Source organism: Narcine bancroftii, chromosome 4, assembly GCF_036971445.1.
Source record: "Narcine bancroftii isolate sNarBan1 chromosome 4, sNarBan1.hap1, whole genome shotgun sequence".
Classification (NCBI taxonomy): Eukaryota; Metazoa; Chordata; class Chondrichthyes; order Torpediniformes; family Narcinidae; genus Narcine; species Narcine bancroftii.
This window is the reverse complement of record NC_091472.1, coordinates 200,269,100-200,293,719: the sequence shown is the minus strand read 5'-3', so window position 1 is coordinate 200,293,719 and position 24,620 is coordinate 200,269,100. Positions and strand designations below refer to the sequence as shown.

Below are 24,620 nucleotides of genomic sequence, written 5' to 3'. Positions count from 1 at the left end.
CCTACCCTGTCTCTCTTTATTATGTTCCACTTCAGTTAGATGCATTTCCTGCACAAATGCTATGTCTATTTTTTCTTTTTTTTCAGTAAATTTAATAGCCTCTTCTGTTTAATTTGGTTATGTATTCCATTAATATTTAGTCATATAATTCAACATGGCCATCTCATATCCTGTTTACACCTCATTTCTGCCTCCTCACCACCATCATCTCCCTTTTCTTATTTTCATCTCTGTTTTCCCTTTTCAAACTCAATGTATGACAACACATTTAAAACATAAAATACTTCAATAACTCTCACATTCAATATTCCCTTAGCCCCAAATGTCTCCCCGCCCCCCTCCTGAGTTGCCCCTTATTCCTTGCCGATCAACCACAACTCCCCTCTCCATTTGGATTCTGAACCCGCTCGCAAGCGTCAACTGATTTCACAGTGATGGTTATTCTCTCCCACCCAATCTCCCCAGAAGACTTTTTTTTAAACACATATTTTACCCCTCCCTTAATTCCTTCCTTCCCTTCTCTTTCCCTTTAGTTCTTACATATACATTATTTTTACATCTTTATATATATTTTATCGTCGTTCTTCATTCTTGTTACAACTCTTCATCTCTCCTTCTGTCCTGCAGGCGTTCTGCACATTCTCGTGCTTCCTCCGGATCCGAGAACAGTCTGTTTTGCTCCCCGGGGATAAATATTTTAAGCAGAACTGGATGTCTTAATATAAATTTATAACCTTTTTTTCCATAGGATTGATTTTACTGTATTAAACTCCTTCCTCTTCTTTAAGAGTTCAAAATTTATGTCTGGGTAAAAATAAAATTTTGACCCTGTATTCCAATGGTTTATTGTCTTCTCTAATTTTATTCCTTGCTCGCTCCAGTATATTTTCTCTTGTTGTATATCTCAAAAATTTTACTAAAACGATCTTGGTTTTTGATGTGTCTGTGGTTTCAGAGCTAGTGTTCTGTGTGCCCTTTCTATTTCCATTCCTTTCTGTATTTCTGTCATTCCCAGGACCTTTGGGATCCATTCTTTTATAAATTCTTCATATCTGTGCCTTCTTCATCTTCCTTTAGGCCCACTATTTTTATGTTGTTTCGCCTACTATAATTTTCCAACATATCAATTTTCTGAACTAACAACTCTTATGTCTCTTTAATTTTTTTTAATCACTTTCTTCCAATTTTCTTCTTAAGTTATTCACTTCCATTTCTACAGCCATTTCTCATTCTTCCACATTTTCTAATCTTTTCCCTATTTCTGACATGGCCAGCTCTAATCTATTGACTTTTTCTTCTGTACTTTTCATTTTTCTTTTATTTCACTAAATTCTAATGTCAACCATTCTTTTAATGCTCTCATTTGTTCTTGAATTTTTTTTTAATCTATATTCTGTCGATCTGTCTTACCTTCCATTTCTCTGTGCAGATCTTGGTCTTCTTCTTCTTCTTCTTCTTCTTCTGTGTCTGTACCTGTGTTTGTGTCATCTTCTTCTCTTCCTTGTATCTGTGTCTCTTCTGACTTTCCTGATGAGTTGCTTGTCTCACTTTGCTGGGCTTCTTCTTGCTTGGCTTCTTGCTGTTGGTCCTCTTCTTCTGGGCTACTCATCTTTTGGGCCTCCTGCTGCTGCTGTTCTTTCCTTTCACTCCCTTTCCTGTCGCTTTCCTCCTCTTCCAGCTGAGAGCCCTGGTGTCGGGCATCCCTCAGCTGGTCACGTTATGTTTGCCCACTCCTCGGCTGAGCCCCCCTCCTGTCGGCGTACTCCTTCTCCTTAGTCAGCACATTGTGCACTTTTGCAATCCAGCAGTCGGGGAGTCGCGACTCTGCGGGGTCGTCGAAGAACGGGCTCTTTTCTCCACGAAGGCTCCCTGTTTCTTCATGCAGGTAAGGCCTTCTCCTTTCTCTTCTGGTGTCTTTTCTTCCCGTTGTTTTTACTTTTTCCTTCTTGGGTGCCATTTTCTTTCTTTTCTCTACAAATTTATCTTTTATTTGTTATGTTTTCTATTTCTTGAACTTTTTATTTTCTTCACTTTATTTCTTCTTTTCTGGAGAGGGTTGGTATTTCCCTACCGGCCACTACTCCATCACATGACTCCTCCCCCCCAAAAGCTCTTTCGGGCAAGAGACCCCAGCACCCTTTAACGCAAGAGGCCTTGGTGCCCTTCAAGGCAAGAGAGCCAACTGAGGCAAGGCACCCCACACCCTTCAAGGCAAGGCACCCAATGCCCACGAAACCGCTATACACTTCCTGACTACCACCAAGGCGACCTTCACGAACAAAATTTAGTATTTGGAAAGTCTAAAACTCCCATCCCTAATGTCTCACACAAGGTACACTTCTAGATCCTGTGGAAAATCTGCCTTTGTAATTTTTTTATAGAATTTTCCCCAGGTCTTCCCAGAAAGATCTTACACAGCCAGGTGGAGTGGACAAAAGTTCCAACCTCCACACTACACCTAAAGCACATTTCTGAAATGTCCAGCTTTGATTTGTGCAATTTTTGTGGTGTGAGGTACAGCTGGTGCATGAAATTGTATTGCACTATCCTGTATCTGGCATTGATGACTCCAGTCAGCTCTTCGCTGACTGTATACGGGTTCTGTAGCAATCCATTCCACAAGGGAAATGAACATGATCAAAGAAGTGGGACATGATGCAGGCAAAGTATTTCTTTCACTTTAGTTTTGAGGTTTTTTTTAAACTTTTTAAATTTAATTGTATCGATGTAATTTAATTGATGGTACTTTCAGTTGTACGAAGGTTGAGGGGGTGGGGAGGTGCGAGGCGACAAATACAGACTTTGTGGGCATTTATTGTCTTTTATTGAATATTTTATTTTAATTTTCATGGACTTGTAAATTTTAAACAAACCATATAATTTTTTTTTAACTTACAAAGTCTGTATTTGTCCCCTCGCACCTCCCCACCCCCTCAACCATTGGCAAAAGAGCCAATGGCCTTCCTTGCTTCCTCTACACGTGACACTAATCCCAGAACAACATGATTGATCCTTAACTGCCTTTGCAGAGCTCAGCAAGTCATCAAACATCTACCTTTCAGCAATGCAAGGCAGAAACCCCCAATTAGGTTAATTAGGGATGGCCAAAATTATTCACGGTTAGATCTTGGTAATGATGAACAAGTTGGTGGGAGCCTGAACAACTGAGTCCTGAGCCCACTGCAGAGAGAACACACCATGGGTGCAGATAAAGTCTTACCCTGGTATCTTCACTTATGTATCCACAGGTGACCTTTTCACCTTTGACCCAAAGTTCACTTGCTTGTGCCCTAGATGAAAAAAAAGCATCACTCCAGCTCTAGCTGGTGATATTTGCATTACAATCATCATCAAAAGAGGCAGAACTTTCTCACAACATAATCCTGAAAATTCATCACTTGATATTTTTCTTCTCCAAAGGTCCTCATTGAATACAGTGGAGTAGGCCATTCAGCTTATGCATGACAGCAGAGCAGGACACCAAGCAGAAGAAGCCTCAGGATAGGACACCACAGCCGCAGGCCAGAGAGGGGCTCAGCAGCTGAAGGCCTCAGACCAGGCAGCCTGCAGAGATGGGAACCAGACTTTGGGACCAGGAATTACAAGGGTGCCGACGAAGAGCAGGTTTTACAATGGGGTTTGGGCACTGAGAGCTTCAATTTGGATGCTGGGGTCAAGGAGGACAACTCGGATACCTGGAGCTGGAATGGGAAAGAGGCCAGGGGGCGGGGTGAGAACTACACAGGTCACAGGCCCTCAAGTGGCAGCAGCATTACAGGAAGTGGCGGGATCCATGGACCTCATTGTCTCCAAAGGGACTCCTTTTCTCTTCTCCTTCTCTCCTCAGTAGGGGTAAGTGGGTCTCTTTGTGTCCCTTTACAGGAAACAAAAGTCAACAGATTTTGTGCATTTTGTACAAAAGTGCTGAACAAACTGAGCAGGCCATCCAGCATCCATAGGAAGTACGTGACAATAGATGAACCTTAAATCTCTGGCAGGACAATTCACCAAGGCCCTACTTCTCTGCTCTGCCCTTCACTCCCACAGCCAATTCCACACAGATCTACTTCCAAGTTTCTATTCAATTTTATTTTGGAAGGGATTACTGAATCTGTTACATCTTAAAGTTAATTGGGTGTTAATTGGGTGCCACGGACCTGTGCGCCAAAATGGCCTGTTACCATTCTGTATTTCTAAATTTAAATAGGAAGAATGAGACCACACGGTCACAGTGGAATAGGGAGGAATGCCATTAAGGAAGAAGGATAGCGCAACGGATACTTTTAATTTAATTTTTTTGCTTTTTGAAAATTTTGTTTGCTAATTCTTGAGAATAAAGGGGCAGCACAGTTAGTGTAGTGGTTAGCACAGCGTCAGTGACCCGGGTTCGAATCCGGTGCTGTCTAAAAGAAGTTTGCACTTTCTCCCCGTGTCTGCGTGGGTTTCCTCCCACCCTTAAAAATGTAAGTTTATTTGGGTGGCACTTGCTTGTGGATGGTGCTGTATGTCTAAATTTAAAATGTAAAAGATGTCATCATATGTTTTTATTAAAAATAGGCTTGGAATATTTGTCAACTGAGCCACCTATTTTTCCCCCACTAATAGTTTTGGGAGATCCCCAAGATGGGAGTGATGTGACCCAAGTGCCATCATCTCCTTTAGGCAGAGCTTACTTCCCAGAGGAAGCTGAAGTCTGGGAATGGCTTCAGATGGAAATACTTCTTTGGGCAGACAAGCACCAATGGCCAGATGCTTGAAGTAGTTTTTGGCCAATCATGTGGTACATAAAAAATGCTTTCAATTCCCACAGCTTCTCAACCAAATTTACATGCATCGGTCACCCAGCTACCTAACAACTGAGTTAAACAAGAAACTCTGTAGGTGCTATGGTTGTAGTTTCATACACAAAAGTGTTGGAGAAATTCAGCACGTCACGTAGCGTTCTTTGTGGCAAAGATATGTCACCAATGTTTTGGGCCTGAGCCCTTCATCAAGGATGGGAGGTGCCAGAATAAAATGGTGGGGGTAGGGGCAGAGAGGAGAACAGGCCGACAGGAAAGAGGTAATGCGTAGGAGGGCAGAAGAGAAAAAAAGATGGGAAATGATAGGGGAAGGGGACAGATCCCTGAAATGGAGAGGGAAGGTGGTGGGGAAACTGGAGGAAAGCAGACAGCCAAGAGGGATAGGGAAAGGGGTCATAGGGGAGTGGACTAACAGAAACTAGAGAAGTCTGGCTAGAGGGTGATCAGGCAGAATATTGTGTTTTTAAAATTTAGACATACAGCATGGTAACAGGTCTTTTCAGCCCACGAGCCCAATTACACCCAAATGATCTACAACTCCCGGTACGTTTTAAACGGTGGGAGGAAACCGGAGTCCCTAGGGAAAACTCACGCAGACACAGGGGGAATGTACAAACTCCTTACAGACAGTGCAGGATTCGATCCCCAATATCAACCACTGGCACTTTAACAGCATTGTGCTAACTGCTACGCCAACCGTGCCGTGTTGTTCCTCCAAATTGCAGGTTGCTTCATTCTGGCATGGGATATGGCTTGATTTTATTTAGGCAATCAAAAGCCTTCATAGTCTGCCCTTAACTTGCTCTCCAATCCAGAAACAAAGCCCAGCTCCTGCCCTAAGCAAAAGCCTGCATCCCTATTGTCAGCTGAAGAAATTGGAACTGCCCCCTGCACAAAGCCTTCAGAACACAATATTCCAGTGGTAGGCCATTGGCTTTTCTAAACCCCTGCTCCTCAGCCTTTAACAATATTAGACAAGGTCAGTAGCAAGTGGATACCAGTGACCATCTCCCCTCATCATTCAAGGGTGCACCAGAACATTAGTCATATTGTCTTTCATTGCAAGGAGGTGGGATGTGGCAGAAAAGGAGGGATATTATGGAGCAAAATTGCAGCTCTAACAATTGATCATCATGCATCAGAGCTCTGAGCAAAGCAAGAATTATTGAGGGAAACTGAAAAGTTGAACTTCAAATCTAACCTTATTCCAGCAAACTCCACCTTTTGTGTAATGTATGCACAGGTGTTGACCTAGAAGAAATGAACAAGGTTTTCAAAGATTACTTCAACTTTATAATACCTAACTCTTAAGTTTATCTTAAGAAGGCATATAGTGTGCTGGCCTTCATTAGTTCATGAATTGAGTTCAAGAGCTGTGAGGAAATGTTGCAGCTCTATAAAATTCTGGTTGGACTACACTTGGAGTATTGCATTCAGTTCTGGTCACCTCATTACTGGATGATGTTGATGCTGTCAAGAGGGTGCAGAGGAGATTTACAAGGATGTTGCTTGGATTGGAGAACCCATCTAATGAACTATAGTTGACAGAGTTAGGGCCTTTCTCTTTGGAGCAATAAAGGATGACAAGTGACTTAATAGAGGTGTACACGATTATGAAGGACAGAGAGGGTGGACAGCCAACAACCTTTTCCTGGGGTGACAATAGCAAATACCATAGGACAGTGGTTCTCAACCTTTTTCTTTCCACTCACATCCCACTTTAAGTAAATCCTCTGCTGTCAGTGCTCTGTGATTAGCAAGGGATTGCTTAAGGTGCTATGTGGGTGGAAAGAAAAAGTTTGAAAATCACTGTTTTAATCGTCCCTAATTGATTTGTTATGTGCATGGTTTCATAACTCCAAAGGAAATGGGTCAATGACAATTTTTCTCATGCAAAATATTTCAATAACAATTGGGTCTAGAGCAGTGATTCTCAACCTTCTCTTCCCATTCACATACAACCTTAAGCAATGCCTTACTAATTACAGAGCACCTATGGCATACGGATTATTTAAAGTAGTATGTGGGTGGAAAGAAAAAAGGTTGAGAATCACTGCCATAGGACATCAATTTAAGGTGAGTGGAGGAAATTTTCAAGGAGAGGTGAGAGAGTGGTGGGTGCCTGGAATGCATTGCCAGGGATAGTGGTGGAGGATAGTACAATCAGGATATTCAAAAGACTCTTACATAGGCACATGGATGCAAGAATAATAGAGGGTTATGGTGCGAGGTCGGGAAGGGTCAGGTTGTTGTGGAGTAGTTTTACATAGGCTAGCACAACATTGTGGGATGAAGGGCATATACTGGGCTATAATGTTTTATATTCTATGTTCTATCACAGTCACCTGGTGGATCCCTGCTTATGATCTGCTCAGAGCTTTGCTGCAATGTAGTTTAGGCACATAGAGCTGTGTGGAGTGTTCAGTCTGAGCAATAACAATTCATCTTAACACCAAAGATATTGCCATATTGGTTCACAGGAATTTACCCAAAGAACATCTATTCAGCTAATTTATAATTATGGCTGGCAGACTCACACTGCTGTGGTTCTAAATCAACAGCACTGTCCAACAAACTAAAATCCCCAGCGCAGAGTTCAGCACGAGCAATAACTATTCACAGGTTTCTTACAGGCTACGGTATTGGTGGCGAGAGGCGCTGAAACTGGGTGACAACAGTTTGAAACAGTGGCCATGGGAGCTCCACTTTTCAATCAACCTCTTTGCCAAAACAGGACGTCCAGCAACGAATCTTGTGCATGGCCTCTCCATCACAATGCAGCTCCAACAGATCTGCAGAGGACTTCAGACTCAAACCCATCTGAAGACATGAGAGCAGAGCTCAGCAAAGCAAAGAACAAGAGAATGAGACAACCATCCTGGAACCAGGCTGAGAGTCTGCACACAGCCACACCCCAGAAACCTGGAATCTCTCCCCCAAACAGGGAATGGATTGAAGCTTTCAGAGCTGAATCAGATGTTGTTTCTTGAGGTATGGAAGCTGAAGGTTATGAGGCCAATGCCAGTATGAAGACCTAATGCACAAATCAGCCAGGTGTTAACTGAATGACAGATCTGATCCGAGGGGTTGAATAGTCACCTCGTCCCTGTAAAGCTTCAGGTACTGGTTGACAGTACAGGGTTCAGTTCTGGTTGCATCATTACAGGAAGAATGCAGATGCTTTGGAGAATGTGCAGAGGAGATTTACCACACTGTTGCCTGGATTGGAGAACATGTCATTTTGGGAAGAATAACCAAAATAGGATGTATGTAGTGATGGGGAGGGCATTGAGGAATGCTGAGCAACAGAGGGATCTTGGAATAATGGTTCAGTGTTCCTTGAAGGTGGATTCTCGTATAGATAGGGTGGTGAAGAAGGCTTTTGGTATGCTGGCCTTTATAAATCATAGCATAGAATATTGGAGCTGGGAGGTGATGTTGAGACTGTTTAAGGCATTCGTGAGGCCAAGTTTGTAATATTGTGTTCAGTTCTGGTCTCCAAACTATAGGAAGGATATAAATAAGGTAGAGAGGGTGCAAAGAAGGTTTACAAAAAAGTTGCCTGGATTGCAGTATCTTTATTCGTTGGAGCATAGAAGGTTGAGAGGGGATTTGATAGAGGTATTTAAGATTATGAAGGGAATAGATAGAGTAGATGTGAATAGGCTCTTTCCCCTGAGGGTAGGGGAGATTGAAACAAGGGGCCATAAGTTAAGGGTCAGGGGGCAAAACTTTAGGAGTAATATAAGAGGATATTTCTTCACTCAGAGAGTGGTTGGTGAGATGAATGATCTACCGGAAAAGGTTGTTGCGGCAGGGTCAATTCTGTCATTTAAGATAAGGTTAGATGAGTTCCTCAACATGGTTATCCAACAGCACGAAAACCAACAAGGTCGGGTCAGATACAGCAATGAGCTCTCCGAACCCTTCTCCATTGACAACGGCATGAAGCAAGGCTGCGTCCTCGCACCAACCCTCTTTACTATCTTCTTCAGCACGATGCTGAAACAAGCCAATAAAAACCTCAACAATGAAGACGGTGTTCACATCTGGTACCCCACGGATAGCAGTCTCTTCAATCTGAGGCGCCTGCAAGCTCACACCAAGACACAAGAGCAACTTGTCCGTGAACTACTCTTTGCAGATGATGCCGCTTTAGTTGCCCATTCAGAGCCAGCTCTCCAGCGCATGACGTCCTGTTTTGCGGAAACTGCCAAAATGTTTGGCCTGGAAGTCAGCCTGTAGAAAACTGAGGTCCTCCATCAGCCAGCTCCCCATCATGACCACCAGCCCCCCCACATCTCCATAGGACACACTGAACTCAAAATGGTCAACCAGTTTACCTCCCTCGGCTGCACCATTTCATCTGATGCAAGGATCGACAAAGAGATAGACAACAGACTCGCCAAGGCAAATAGCGCCTTTGGAAGACTACACAAAAGAGTCTGGAAAAACAACCACCTGAAGAAACACACAAAGATCAGCGTGTACAGAGCTGTTGTCATACCCACACTCCTGTTCGGCTCCGAATCATGGGTCCTCTACCGGCATCACCTACGGCTCCTAGAACGCTTACATCAGTGCTGTCTCCATTCCATCCTCAACATTCATTGGAATGACTTCATCACCAACATCGAAGTACTTGAGCTGGCAGAGTCCGCAAGCATCGAATCCATGCTGCTGAAGACCCAACTGCGCTGGGTGGGTCACGTCTCCAGAATGGAGGACCATCGCCTTCCCAAGATCGTGTTCTATGGCGAGCTCTCCACTGGCCATCGAGACAGAGGTGCACCAAAGAAGAGGTACAAGGATTGCTTAATCTCTTGGTGCCTGCCACATTGACCACCGCCAGTGGGCTGATATTGCCTCCAACCGTGCATCTTGGCGCCTCACAGTTCGGCGGGCAGCAACCTCCTTTGAAGAAGACCGCAGAGCCCACCTCACTGACAAAAGACAAAGGAGGAAAAACCCAACAGCCAACCCAAACCAACCAATTTTCCCTTGCAACCGCTGCAACCGTGCCTGCCTGTCCCGCATCGGACTTGTCAGTCACCAACAAGCCTGCAGCAGACATGGACATACCCCTCCATAAATCTTCGTCCTCGAAGCCAAGCCAAAGAGATGAATACCAGGGATGTGAGGGGGTTGGAGGGTTAGGTGGAACTAGCGGAGTTTCACATAAATCAGTGTGAACTAGAAAGGCTGATATGGCCTGTTTCCGTACTGTAAATTGTTATATGGTTATATATGGAAACAAAGCTTTTCTCTTTGGAGCGACAAAGGATGAGAGGTGACTTCATGGAGACAAATAAAATTATGAAGGGCTGAGAGAGGGTGTGCAGCCAGCACCTGTTTCCTGGGGCAACAAAAGCAAATAACAAAGGACAGCTATTTAAAGTTACTGGAGGAAAGTTTAGGGGGTGATGTCAGAGGCAAGGTTTACATATATATGTATATGCAGAGAGTGATGGGTGTCTGGAATGCTTTGCCGGGGGTGGTGGTTGAGGCTGATACTATAGGGACATTCAAAAGACTCTTAAATAGGCACATGGATGCAAAAAGAATAGAGGATTCTGGCTCTGAGGTTGGAAAGGATTAGATTATTCTAGAGTGGGTTTACGTAGGTCAGCACAATGTCATGGGCTGAGAAGCCTGTATTGTGCTGTTCTATGACAGTGGTTTAACAGCAGGTGTGGCAGTGTCACTAAAACAGGAGATCACAGTGCCCCATTTTGCTTGCACATTGCTGATCACTTTTCTGACAACTTTACCAAGTTTTTCTTTAGCCGCCACATGTCGCTGCGCCCAATATACTGGTCCTTGAAGGTCAGCTCCACCAAGTCAAGTGTAACATCCTGGTAAATATTCAGACAGAAAGTTCAGGAAATTATTAACAGAAAGGGCAAGTCCATAAACAAACATCTTAAAGATATATATATATATATATATAAATATATTATAAATGCAATTTGATTATGCAAAAACTTAAGAGTAAATGCAAGCAGGCTTTTTCCACTGAAGCTAAGCGAGACAAGAATTAGAGGACATGAATTAAGGGTAAAAGGTGAAATGTTTAAGGGGAATGGTTAGCACAACATTATTATAGCATCAGTAACTCAGGTTCAAATCCTGCGCTGTCTGTAAGGAGTTTGTACATTCTTCCCATGTCTCCATGGGATTTTCCTAGGTGCTCTGGTTTCCTCTCGTTCCATACTCTTACCAGTCTGCGTGAATAAGTCCCCCCCCCTCCCCCCCCATGGTAGACACCGACTCCGGCCTGTGCTGCCCAATTCCACCCAAATTGACCTACAACCCCATACATTTTAGGTGGAACGAGCTGACAGCTGAAGTGGGGAATATGACATTTAAGACTTGGCGGACGTGTCTCTCAGCGGGATGGCTTCCGGCCATCTCATCGTGCGGTCGACCACGGTCAACAAATAGCGGGCATCCCTGGACACAGGCAGGAGGCCCAAGATATCGATGTATAGTGCTTGAACCTTGGCCGTGGAGTCAAACTGCTGTACTGGGGCCTTTACATGGCTCTGGACTTCGGAGGTCTGACACTGCGTGCAGTTTCTCCCCATCTGGGCTACCTGTTTCTTGAGGCTGTGCCACACGAACCCTTCTGTGCCACACGAACCCTTCTGCCACCATGCGAACCAAGGTCTTGACCGAGGGGTGAGCCAAGTCGTGGACCATGCTGAAGGCCTGCGGTTTCTATTGCAGTGGGACTACCGGATGTGGCGAGCCAGTGGAGATGTCGCAGAGCAGTGTGTCAGGGCTGTCTGGCAGTTTGAGATCTTGGAGCCAGAGCCTGTGATGGCGGTGTGGAAAGCTTGTGTGTCTGCATCCTCCTTCTGCCCCTGTGCTAGCTGAGCGAGGCTGTGGATGGTGGGCCTTGAGAGTGCGTCTGCAACGACACTGTCCTTACCCGATTGGTGTCGGATGTCGGTGGTGAACTCCGATACGTAGGATAAATGCCGCAGCTGGCACGCCGACCAGGGATCCTTTGACATTGCGAGGGCCTGAGTGAGTGGTTTGTGGTCGGTGAAAACAGTGAGTGGCCTGCCTTCCAGGAAGTACTGGAAGTGTCTGATGGTGAGGTACAGGGCCGGGAGTTCCCTGTCGAAGGCGCGGTATTTCAGTTCTGGGGGGGCAGAGGTGCCTGTTGAAGAAGTCAAGCGGGTGCCACTAGCTGTTGACTGATTGCTCCAGGATGCCCCTAACGGCCGTAGCTGAAGCATTCACCGAGAATTCGGTGTGGGCATCCGGCTGCGGGTGGGGAAGTAGGGTGGAACTCGCAATGAAAGTGTTCTCGGCTCCTTCCATCCATTCCAGGGTTTTGTTCTTGGCGGCGACCAGTGCAAACAACGGCCGAATGATGCAAGCCACCCCCGGGATGAAACGGTGGTAAAGGTTGACCATGCTAGCTAATTCCTGTAGATCTTTGAGGGTGTCACGCTTTGGGAACTGGCGTATGGTTTCTTTGTCGAGCGCACTCACGACTTGGTAGAACATCTTGGCATCTGATGTGATGTGTTGGAGGCAAAAATGCACTTCCGCCTGCCCAAACCAAGTGCGTGGGTGATGCGTCCAGAAGCGGGTGAGTTTCACCGCAACTGCATTGATCGCTGCAGAATCCATATCGGGAGGCCAGAAAACCATCTGGACTCACTGGGGTCACCAATGTAGCGACAGCTATACAGAATGAAACACACCACAACCACGTTGGAGGTTTCAAACAAACTGTTTATTCAAACTTTGCGCGTGCCCCTTTAAGGGCAGCATGAGCTCTGCCCGTGTCGACGGTGACATCACCACCTCTCCCGAGGTGCGCACCCTGGCCTAAGCCATGAGGCACGGAGGTCCCCCGACAGTGCCACTTTCTTGCGGCTGCCCCGTCGGTGCAGCAGTACAAGTGGGGCCGGTTCGCCACATACCATTCTAAAGGTAGAGTTAATTACATCAGTGTGGGAACAATGTGCAATCAACAGACTTAATCAATCCCACAATCTACAAATGAGATGAAAGCTCTGCAGTCCTGCCTTGCCTGGTTTGGATAAATCTGATGGAAGGTGGGAATGATTGCACTGACATCAGTCTTCTCAACAATGAGAGGGCACAACATCTGGGTGCCAAAGACTGAAACATTTACCACCTCCAGCCCAAACATTGAGTGGATAACCATCTCAGCTTTTGTCTAAGATCACACCTAACACAGAAGCCAGTCTTCATTCAATTCATTCCATACGATGTTAAGGATTGGCTGACACCACAGTATACGCCACTACTATGGAACCAGATCACACCTCAGCAGCAGTAGCGAAGAATGAGCTGAACCTCTGACCAAGTTGTTCCAGAACAGTTATAACATGGACATCTATGCATAAATGAGGAAAATTGTCCAGGTTTTGACTCTTCACAAAAACAAGGACAAACCTAATCTGGCTAATACCCAACCAATCTGTCTATAGTCTATGATCAGGAAAACTATAGAAGCTGTCATCAACTATGCCAGTTAGTGGCACTACTCACCAACAACCTGAATCTAGTTTGGGTGTTTCCAGAATCACTTCAATCCTGATCTCATCCAGCATTATTAAATTTAGACATACGGCACAGTAACAGGTCCTTTTGGCCCACGAGTCCGTGATGCCCAATCACACCCAATTGATCTACAACCCCTGGTTGTAGATTTTGGAATGGTGGGAGGACACGAGCCCCCAGGGAAAACCCACACAGACATGGGGAGAACATACAAACTCCTTACAGACAGCCCAGGATTCAAACCTCAGTCCCGATCGCTGCCGCTGTCAAGGCGTTGCGCTAACCGCAATGCATTACCCCTCAGGTTCCTATCTCTCCTCCCCCACATTAAACCCATGGGCTGCACAGTTAGTGCAACAATGTTACAGTGCAGCGATTGGGAATGGGGTTCAAGTCCTTCGCTCTCTGTAAGGAGTTAGTACATTCTCACCAAGTTTGCATGGGTTTCTCCTGGGGACTCTAGTTTCCTCCCACCCTTCAAAATATACCAGGGCTTGTAGGTTAATTGGGTGGCATTTGCTTGTGAGCCGAAATGGCCTATTGCCGTGCTGCATATCTAAATAAAAAAATCTTCTGGTTCTTGATTCCCCTGCTCTAGGCAAAATATTCTGCATTCACCAGACCTATTTCTCTCATGATTTTGTACATCTCTGTGAGATCACCACTCTCCCTCCTGCACTCCAAGGAATAAAGCCCCAGTCTGATCAATCTCATGAGAGGTCAGGCCCCGAGAAACATTCTCATCAAACTTCTCTGCACCCTCTCTGGTTTGATAATGTCTTTCCTATATGTTGTAACAAAATATGTAATATCAAACATGACCCTTACCTTAGGGTCCACAATGTTCACATAGACGTCCTGGTAAGCTCGGAGTTTAAAAACCTGGGCCACAGTCTGATCTACACTGATGGTTTCTGAGGGAAAGGACGAAATATACATTTAACAGCAATTAAGGCGAATTAAATTTAATCTGCACAAAAAACTATTTACTTTCCTTTCATAAACATTTGATCAGAAATGACTAAACAAATAAGATCCAAAGTGAGGAGATATTTTGAATATAACCTTTAATTTAGCATGGTGGTTAGCGCAACACTATTACAGCGAGCTGGGTTCAAATCTGACACTGTTTCTGAGGTGTTTGCACGTTCTCCCCATATCCATGTAGGTTTCCACTGGGTGCTATGGTTTCCTCACAAAGACGTACAGGGTTAGTAGGTTAATTGGTCACATGGGTTGGTGAGCCAGAAGGGCTTGTGCTATATCTCTAAATTAAATAATTCTGTCAATACCCTATCCAAGGTGAACCCACACAAGGCAGCTGGATCAGACAACATACTTGGTCAGGAACTGGAAGACTGTACAGACCAATTGATGGAGGTCTTCACAGTCATCTTCAACACCTCACATTCCTGCAGGGTTCAAGACAGCCACTATCAACCCAGTAGCCAAGAGATGACAATAACAGACCTCGATGACACTGAGCTCCACTATTATGAAATCGAGTGTCTGGTGATGGAACGCATCAAAACATGCCTCTCAGAGATGCTGGATCCCTTTCAATTTGCCGATAGAAGAAACCGTTCACACAGATGATGCTATTGCCTCGTCGCTTCACCCTGTCCTGGCCCACCTGGAGAACGATATCTCGAATGCCAGACTGCTGTTCATTGGCATTTATCGTGATCATACCCCAGCGGCTGGTGGAATGCTGTCCTTGCTGGGACTCATCACCCTTCTCTGTATTGGATCCTGGGCTTCCTAACAGAAAGACCACAGTCTGTCTGGGTTGGTAGCAGAATATCGAGCACCGTCACGCTGAGCACTGGCGCATCTCAGGGCTCTATGCTCACCCCACCTATTCATGCGACTGATCCACGGCTGCATCTCCAGATCCAGCACCAACAGTCTCATCAAGTTTGCAGATGACGCAACAGTAGTCGGCCTTATCAGCAACAATGATGAGTCGTACTACAGGGAAGAGGTGGAAAATATCATGAAATGGTGCAGGAAATGACCTGAGTCTCAACATAGACAAGACGAAGGAGATGATTGTGGACTTCAGGAGGACCAAGAATGCCCTCCCTCCACAACACATCAATAATTCTATAGTAGAGTGTGGAGAACATCTATTTCCTTGGACTTTACTTAACTAGTAACCTTTCATGGACACTCAACATCTCCTCACTTGTCAAGAAGGTGCCACAGGAACTGCACTTCCTGAGAAGACTGAAGCAGGCAAGGCTACCGGCCACCATCATGTTAACCTTCTCTCAAGAGTGTCCTGGCCGGCTGTATCACAGTGTGGTACAGTTGCTGCAGAAAAATGGATCGGAGGTCAATCCACAGGATCATAAGAGTGGCAGAGAGGATCCCTGGAGTCACCCTCCCCCACACCCCATTGACATGATCTACTGAGATCATAGTCTGAAGAGGGCGCGCAAAATCATAGAGGGCCCCTTCCACCCTGCACACAGTATCTTTCAGCTGCTCCTGTTGGGAAAGAGATACAGGAGGATCAGATCCAGCACTATCAAAGGGAATGAGAATGCTGAACAACCAAAGGAACTGCTCACGCCAACCATGTGAGACTCTCATATGTACAAAACAATTTTTTTTAAAGATAAAATACTTGCCCTGCATGTGTATTATTTGTCTGGTTGTGTGTCTGCATGTTTTGCACCGAGGACCGGAGAACACTGTTTCATCAGGTTGTACTTATACAATCAGATGACAATAAACTTGACATTCGAAGGTGCCATCCATTGCTAATTTTAGGCACTGAAATAAGATCAGAAGTAGGAGAGCTAACTAAATCCCAACCCTCATCCAAATAAAGGTGAGGGAGAGCAGCAAAGAACCTTTTTCAAGGAAAGCAAGATTGGGAGAAATATTTTAAATGCTTTGGGGCAGGAGGACAAAAGTATTTCATTTAAAATAATTTAAGAGATAGCAACATCACATGCCACGTGAATTGGGACAGAAGGGCTTTATTTCAAAAGGATCAGCAAAGTTAGAATGAGTGCAACATTTATAAAGTGGTGTGATGAAACAGGAAGGTGTTAGCGAGTGGATCCAGCAATGAAATCAGTCCAGACAAAACTGTGCAACAACGAAGAATCCAAAACATCAGCTGTGCACTTAGATTGCCCTAAAATCTGGAAAGCTCCAAAATCCGGCAAGTGGGGAGAGAGACAGCAACTCGAGTTGGCCAGGAGGGGGGGATGGAGAGCAAGAGCAAAAGTCGGGTGGGCAAGAGACTGGCAGTATGTCCGACGGATGAGGGGGGAGACCAGCGGCACGATTCAGGCGGCGAGGTGGGGGAGGAGAACGGCAGCGCGAGTCGAGCAGGTGATGGGGAGAGAACGGCAGCACGAGTCGGGCGGGCGAGGGGTGGGAGGAGGAGACCGGCAGCGTGAGTCAGGGTGAGGGGGGGAAGAAGGCACCACGACTGGAAGGGTGTGGGGGTGGATATGGCAGAACAATTCAGGTGAACTTAAATCTGGCTTTCTGAAATCCGGAAAAATCCGAAATTCGGAGCACACTGTCCCCCAAGGGTTCTGGATAAAGGATTGTGTACCTGTACAGGGAAAAAAACAGAACATTTGTTTTCAATATAAATGGTTGACAAATCCTTAAGACGGCATAGGGAAAAAACAGATCAGGATGTTGTTTAAGGTGATAGGGAAGAGCCTACTTAAATCTTCTTTTTAAAATATTTTTATTAATATTTTACAGTATAAACAATTAGTACAATTATACAATGTATTACAAGATTGGAAAAAAATTACAAATACTCTCATAATAAGGAAATCCAGAGCACAATCATGAAAATGAAGTAACATTTAACTATTTAAATTTAAATTTTTTTTTAGTTTACAGCATGGTAACAGCTCTTGAGCTCGTGGTGTCCAATTACATCCAATTCACCTACAACCCCCACTATATTATTTTTGAACGGTGGCAGGAAACCAGAACCCCTGGGGAAAACCCACACAGATACAGGGAGAACGTACAAATGCCTTAAGACAGCACGGGACAAGAACTATCAATAAAAGAACTATATAAGAAATTGAAGGAATATGGAGAAGTGTCGGGATACAAGATAAACGTAAACAAAAGTGAAGCAATGCCTATGAATAACGCGGATTTCTCAAAATTTAAGGAGGAATCCCCATTCAGATGGCAAATGCAGGCAATAAGATACCTAGGTGTGCAAATAAACAAAAATCTAGGCCAATTATATAAACTCAATTACAATCCACTAATGAAAAAATTACAGGACGATTTAGAGCATTGGAAAGAGCTACCACTAACACTGATAGGAAGGATAAACTGTATTAAAATGAACATTTTTCCAAGGATACTATACTTATTTCAGGCATTGCCAATACAACTGACAGAAAAATTCTTCAAAGAGTTAAAGAAAATAATAAGGAGATTTTTATGGAGAGGGGGGAAACCGAGGATAGCACTAGATAAATTAACAGAATGGTATAAACAAGGAGGCTTACAATTGCCAAACTTCAAAAATTATTATAGAGCCGCACAATTAAGGTACCTATCAGATTTTTATCAAACAAGGGAAAAACCAGACTGGACGAGACTAGAATTAGATAAAATAGGGGAAAAGATACCTGAACACATATTATATAAATGGGACGAAAAATTGGTACAACATAGAACTTCTCCAGTATTACACCATCTCCTCAATATATGGAAGAAGATTCATGTAGAAAGAAATAAAACAAATTATCAAATACCAAAACTAATATTGACGCAAAATAAGCTACTCCCTTTTACAATAGACAACCTTGCCTTTAGAAAATGGGGAAAAAAAGGGATTAAAAGAATAGAAAATTGTTTTTCAGGAAGTAGATTCTTATCCTTTGAACAAATGAGAGATAAGTACAATATAACTGGAGATACAGCGCTGGCATATTACCAACTGAGATCCTACTTGAAAGATAAATTAGGAAGCAATTTGAGTTTACCAGAGGGAAGTAACCTTGAATATGTGATTACAGATACAATGTTAATCAAAAGATTTATAACAAATATGTATATCAAACTGCAAGAAAAGGAGAATGAGGAAACAAATGGTAAAACTAAACAAAAATGGGAACAAGATTTAAATATAAAGATAAAAAAGGAAACATGGGAGAAATTATGTTCTGGAACGATGAGAAATACAATAAATACGAGGCTGCGTATGATACAATATAATTGGTTACACAGACTATACATTACACTGCAAAAGTTAAATAAATGGGACCCAACAGTATCTGATAGATGTTTTCGATGTAAAAAAGAAAGGGGAACAACAATTCATGCAATCTGGACATGTGAGAGAGTAGAAAAATTTTGGGATGATCTCAATCAGATATTAAATAAAATAACAGAAAACAATATACCAAAGAATCCAGAGATCTTTCTCCTAAGTAACATAAAAAATAAAGAATTTGGAATTGACTTGGAAGATGCACAAAAAAGATTTGTCAAGATAGCCCTAGCCGTAGCAAAAAAATGTATTATGTCAACCTGGAAATTGGAAGATAATTTGAAAATACAACAATGGTATATAGAAATGAATAAATGTATTCCATTAGAAAAAATAACATAGTTTAAGAAATAATATTGAAATATTCGAACAAGTATGGGAGCCTTACATTAAATACAATAGCGAAAACCTACCGGGAACAAACATTACCTAAGTTGATGGAAGGAGAAGAAAAGAAAAGAATGGACTCAGTAGAATTTCTGGTGTATTTTTGTTGAATGACAACATTGTCTGACTGAATTAATGCAACCTAGATTGTATACCTAAAATGGATGAGAGGGGGGGGGGTGGGGGGGTGGCTTGGGAGGAGGGAGGGGGGAGGAGAAAAGGTCACTGTAAATGTGTGAAAAAGAAAAAGTGTATATCATGGCTATTGTGATTTATGGTGTGAAAAATAAAAAATTTAAAAAAAAAGACAGCACGGGACACAAACCCTGGTCCTGATCGCTGGTGCTGTAACAGTGTTGCGCAGACCACTACGTACCTTTGTCATTCATGCAACAATGACACCAACTCTGGAACAGGAAGGAATGAAATCCTTTACAACAGTCCCAGGACAGTCATTACCAATACACCTAACAGAGAAATTCTTCAAGAAAATAATAAGGAAATTCTTATGGAAAGGGGGGAAACCGAGGATAGCACTAGATAAATTAACAGAATGGTACAAACAAGGAGGCTTACAACTACCAAACTTTTAAGAATTATTATAGAGCCGCACAATTAAGATACCTATCGGATTTTTATCAAACAAGGGAAAAACCAGATTGGATCAGATTAGAACTAGACAAAATAGGGGAGAAGATACCTGAACATATACTACATAAATGGGATGAAAAATTGGTGCAACGTAGGAATTCACCGGTATTGCATCATCTGCTCAACATTTGGAAGAAGATTCATGTAGAAAGGAATAAAACTAATTACCAACTACCAAAACTAATATTGACGCAAAATCAGTTAATCCCTTTCACAATAGATAACCTTTCCTTTAGAGAATGGGAGAGAAAAGGGATCAAAAGAATAGAAAATTGTTTTTCGGGAAATAAATTATTATCCTTTGAACAAATGAAGGATAAATATAATATAACTCACGATACAATGTTTGCATACTGTAAGGTAAAAACATCATGAGTTGGGACCGGAGAAGGAGTCACCCAGCACTAAGGAGTAACAGGATGCAGGTGTGACCTTGTACGCTCAAGCTAAGTGTGGCAATAACAAGATGATGTGCAGCAGACTAACAGAGAAGGGTAGCAACAGCTTATTCATTGGACAATATAATGGTATGATAATTTACTAAGTGCGTGTCCTGAGGTATAAAAAAAACACCACTTGCTGATATCGGGAGAATACGCCTTCTCCAACTAACACTGTTAGTTGCAAGTGTTACAATCCGGTAATAAAGAACCTTGATTTCGACTCAGTCTGGTGTCTGACTCACTCATTCTCGAACAAAGCAGACCTAACAATTTGGTGACCCCGACGTGATGGGTGAGTGGACACTAGACGACGGTTTTTGTTTTTCTTGACAATCATCTCAGCCGGCTGACAAAAAGGTCCAGAGAAGCCTGTTTTAACAAAATTCTCTCTCTCTTAAAATCTTTATGATTGTCAGTAAGAACTGGAGATCGGACAAATTAGATGATCATAATTGAAGGTCGTCATCTGCCAGGATTGTAACACGTAAGTGTTTACAGACAAAACTATAAAAGTCCTTAAGGTGTTTTAGTGACATTTGATAAGTGCTTCGCCGACAAACTACTAGAGTTTAAAAAGTCTTTATTGTGACGTTGCAAAGTCCAATAGAGTGAGAAGGTGGTCTAAGAACAATTGGGGACCTGAGTTTTCTGCCCTAAACCGGTTATTAAGAGGAGAAATCTCCCATGTGAAGGTTGGGCTTTGAAAGAAAATGAAGGTTCAGGCTTATTGGTCTCCATTGTATAAGACTCGCTTATAAATGTCTGGTAAGTATGATAATGTCTGTACACTTGAAAACTTAAGAATTTATTTCCCAAATTCGCCGTGGTGGAATGCCACAGCGGACATTAGAGACCTTGAGACGACAAAAAGAGTACTCAGAGATGCCTGCCTGGTGAACAAGGGCGACGACCAAAGACTGCAAAAGCTGTGTCCGGATCAGGTAGGAGATATCAATGAAAAAGTTGACAGAATCTTAAGAGACACACGGTTTATTCGAAATATTTTTGACAAGTTAAATGAAGGTATTCCCAGCATCACCAAGGAGATAAAGTTACGTAAATTCATAGATTGGTACAGGGAAACTGGACAAAAATATAGCCCAAAAACTTGGTTTCCTAGTTGTAACCTAACTTTCAGACCTTTTTGGGAAAACAGAGAGTGGAAGACGAGCAATCAGAGTATACAGGACAGTCTGAGGTCCACTGGAGGACCAGACTTGGAGACTGTTTCACTAAAAAAACTTTTGTCATCTGGCCTGCAAGGAGACATTTTTAAAGGCGATTTTTGTTAACATAGATCCTCTAAACGGACAAGAACCTAAATTAAGAGAGGCATTAGGAAGTGACCCCGCAGCAATGGCTGCACAGTTGCCTGCTAAGACCTTTGACCAAGTTATTAGGGAAATTAATCAGGAATTAGAGAAGCGAAATATCAGTAAAGAGGCATTGGAGAAACAAAGAATTCTCTGAAAATGTGTAGATCGCTGGAGGAAGATGGGGTGGTTACCCGGGAGCGCCGAGATGTTCCTGACAGGTGAGGGAAACAAAATTCTAAAGCGTAGGGTCTTAGATAAGCTGGAAGAAACAAAACGAGACATAGAAAGGAAAATCTTTAATCTAGAGTGTGCACAAAAAAAAGATGAGAGACAAGGAGATGCATTACCACGATGTCCTAGCTCTATTCGAGGAATTTAGTCTCCCTGATAACCCACCTATTATGGCCCCTGTAGAAATAGCTTGTAGACCCCCGCCCTATGCATACATTGAGTCACAAGGTACCCCTGACACCCCAGATGGGACCCAGGAGTCACGTCCCTTATATCCAGATATTGAAACACTGGGACATGACGGGAACATCGGGAATGGGGACACGTCAGTCAAGATACAGGCCCCTTTACTTAAAATAAAAGGGGGATTAATAGACATCGAGACCCCCGCAGGATCCAAGAAAATAGAAGAAGACTTAGAGACACAGAAAAGGAACATGAAAAAGGTTCAGGATAACGTTGAAAACTTAAACAAAGATGTGATTGTGCTAGGGCAGATAAGTAAGGAACAAAAAGAATTAATGGTAGATGTATTGAGAGAAATGGAAAAGATAACTCCAACACTGTCAGCAGAACTCAAAGCAGGAGGAACAGTAATAGGAATAAAGGACGAAAAGTGTAGTACAGATGAGGAAACGAGATACGGCCCACCATGGGAGGGAAGTAGCACAAGAGAACTCGGGAAGGAGAAGAGTAGACATGCCCGCCTGGACATAGTTAGGACGAAAGAGAAAGACGTGAAACCACTAGACAATGACCGAAGAAATTATCTTAGAGACAAGCGTGAACGATATACCTCCGACTCTGAGACATCAGGACCTGACGGGGACAGTGACAGTAGTGACGAAGAGGTGTCTGAACAGGGAGGACAAAATAGATGTATTCCAAGAGTAAAGATGGAACAGAAATCCCCAAAATTGAGATATCAATGCCCATTGCTGATCACGGGGCGGAGAAATCAAAAGTATGTACCCTGGTCACGAATGGACTTAGAGAGTCCAATGAAAAGACTTCCTCCATTAAGTAATGGGGCTGGTCCATGGATTTCTTGTTTCGAGCGAGAAACCTGTCAGGAACAATTAGCACTTGCAGATGTCAGAACTATCATGATAAAAATGAAGGCAGAGGAGCCCTGAAGCAAATAGAGAGAACACTCAAAAGTGGAAAATTGGGGGATGAAATAGAATTTGACCAACTTCGAAATAGATTTTGGGAAGCACTTAGAAGAAGCATTCCCTACACCCTATAGTCTGGACGCCTTGGTAACCCTCCAACTAAAAGAAGGGGAAGGTGCGCATGAGTACCTCTCTCGAGCGTGGGACTTATGGGAAACTGGGACTGGAGAAAGACCGGACCATAGCCCCCTAGGAAATGCTCATTTTCGAAATGGGACAATAAACGGACTACCTGGTCCAGTTCAAGCAAAATTAAGGGACATTGTGGGGTTAGAGACGATGCCAGAGGACTTGTGGAAAAGACACCTGACACATGCACTCAAACGACATCGTCAATCAGAACAGGCTACGTCAGAAAGTGCATCCTAGAAGGGAGTGGACAAGACAACTGATAAATTGATGAAAGTCATAGAAAAAATAGGGATAAAACTAGCGGCCCAACAGATAGTCCCACAGGCCATGGGGCCAGTGATAAATCCGGGACCCCAAGAAAAGAATGGTTGGGAAAGACCACTAAGTACCATGTATAGAGGAGAACATACCCTATGCTGGCACTGCCACAATCCTGGACACTACCAGCGTGACTGTCCAGAGGCTGGGAGAGGAAGGGGCATAGGATTACCCTCTATTAGAGGTAATAGAGGAAGAGGAGGAAATTTAAGAGGACAAGCAAGGGGTAGGGGTGGACACATCGATCGGCCCCAGAAAATTGGGGGATGGCAGAGTGATCAAAAAGTACAGGCACCCCAGTATGACGACGATATTTGGGAAGGTGCTGAATTAGATTATTGACGGGGCCCTGGAAAATCAAAAATCACGCCTCCCTGGGAGCCACCGAAAATTTGGGGGATGGTGAATGGAGAAAAAATTGAATTTATGATTGACACAGGGGCAGCAGTAACGACCGTAATTAAACAACCCCCAGGGAGCACATATTCAGGCAAAACATTATCTACAATAGGATTCTGCGGGATAAGGGAAACACAGCCCTATACCGATAACATCGACATGACATTTGGACGACAAAGGACAGTTTGTACTAATGACCCCAACCAATGCTTCAGAAGACTCTGTGGAGGTTATTATTTTCTGGAGTCGACTACTGTATGACGAACCAGGCCCAGGTCTGATTAAACAGTTTTTTTGAATGGAGGGCTAGTATTCCCCAGTATGGGGAATACTAGATCCCATGCATGTAACATTAAACTATACCATCCACCCGGACCTGGAGTATGAGGAGAGGTGGGACTCTCTAAAAGAAGGGAAGACAGAAATGATACATTGTCCATTTATCTTTGTGAGAAAGGAGGGAATAGCTGCTATGGTTATCTTGTCGGAAGAACAAATGGAGTGGTTCCACTTAGGAGTAGAAAGTGTACCGCATGTAACCTTGGGAATTGTCAAAGATCACCACGCCCGACAGTTGGGACCGATGGTGAAGGAGGCAATGGGGTGTGAATACAGGCAGACGGAAGTCCCGGGATATTCCACCTCAGAGGGAGGGAAATTTGTCAGACTGAATATTGAAGCATGGGACCGGGTAGTAAATGAGAAAGTAGAAAGAGACCGACCCATAAAAGGAGAAAATATTGATCATGGGGACTCAGACAAATATCTTTCTGATCTGAGCCCACAGATATAGACAACGGGGCCTTACGATGTGGGAGCAATAAAAGGGGAGGTATTTCTGGAATTAGCCAACCCAGGCAGAAACCAATATGGAAAAAACAATACCGTTTGTCGCCCAGCCAGGAGGAGGGTATTAGGGGAATGATAGGAGGGTT

The 24,620-nt window shown here is 43.6% G+C and overlaps 1 protein-coding gene across 24 annotated transcripts in view; it reads right to left on the bottom strand.

Annotated features, from left to right (window-relative positions):
- Positions 1–24,620, bottom strand: part of depdc5 (DEP domain containing 5, GATOR1 subcomplex subunit) — a 236,158-nt gene that overhangs the window by 153,290 nt on the left and 58,248 nt on the right. For 23 of the 24 annotated variants that reach the window (XR_011356326.1, XM_069933595.1, XM_069933598.1 and 20 more), the window contains 4 exons: positions 14,181–14,266; positions 10,574–10,657; positions 6,004–6,053; positions 3,221–3,290 (listed from right to left, as the gene is read on the bottom strand). Coding sequence is in view for 23 of the 24 variants with exons in the window: in XM_069933595.1 (XP_069789696.1) it covers positions 3,221–3,290; positions 6,004–6,053; positions 10,574–10,657; positions 14,181–14,266 (290 nt within the window). In the remaining variant the exon portion in view is untranslated. The remainder of the gene's footprint in view (positions 1–3,220; positions 3,291–6,003; positions 6,054–10,573; positions 10,658–14,180; positions 14,267–24,620) is intronic. The other variant, XM_069933607.1, reaches the window with a different exon arrangement.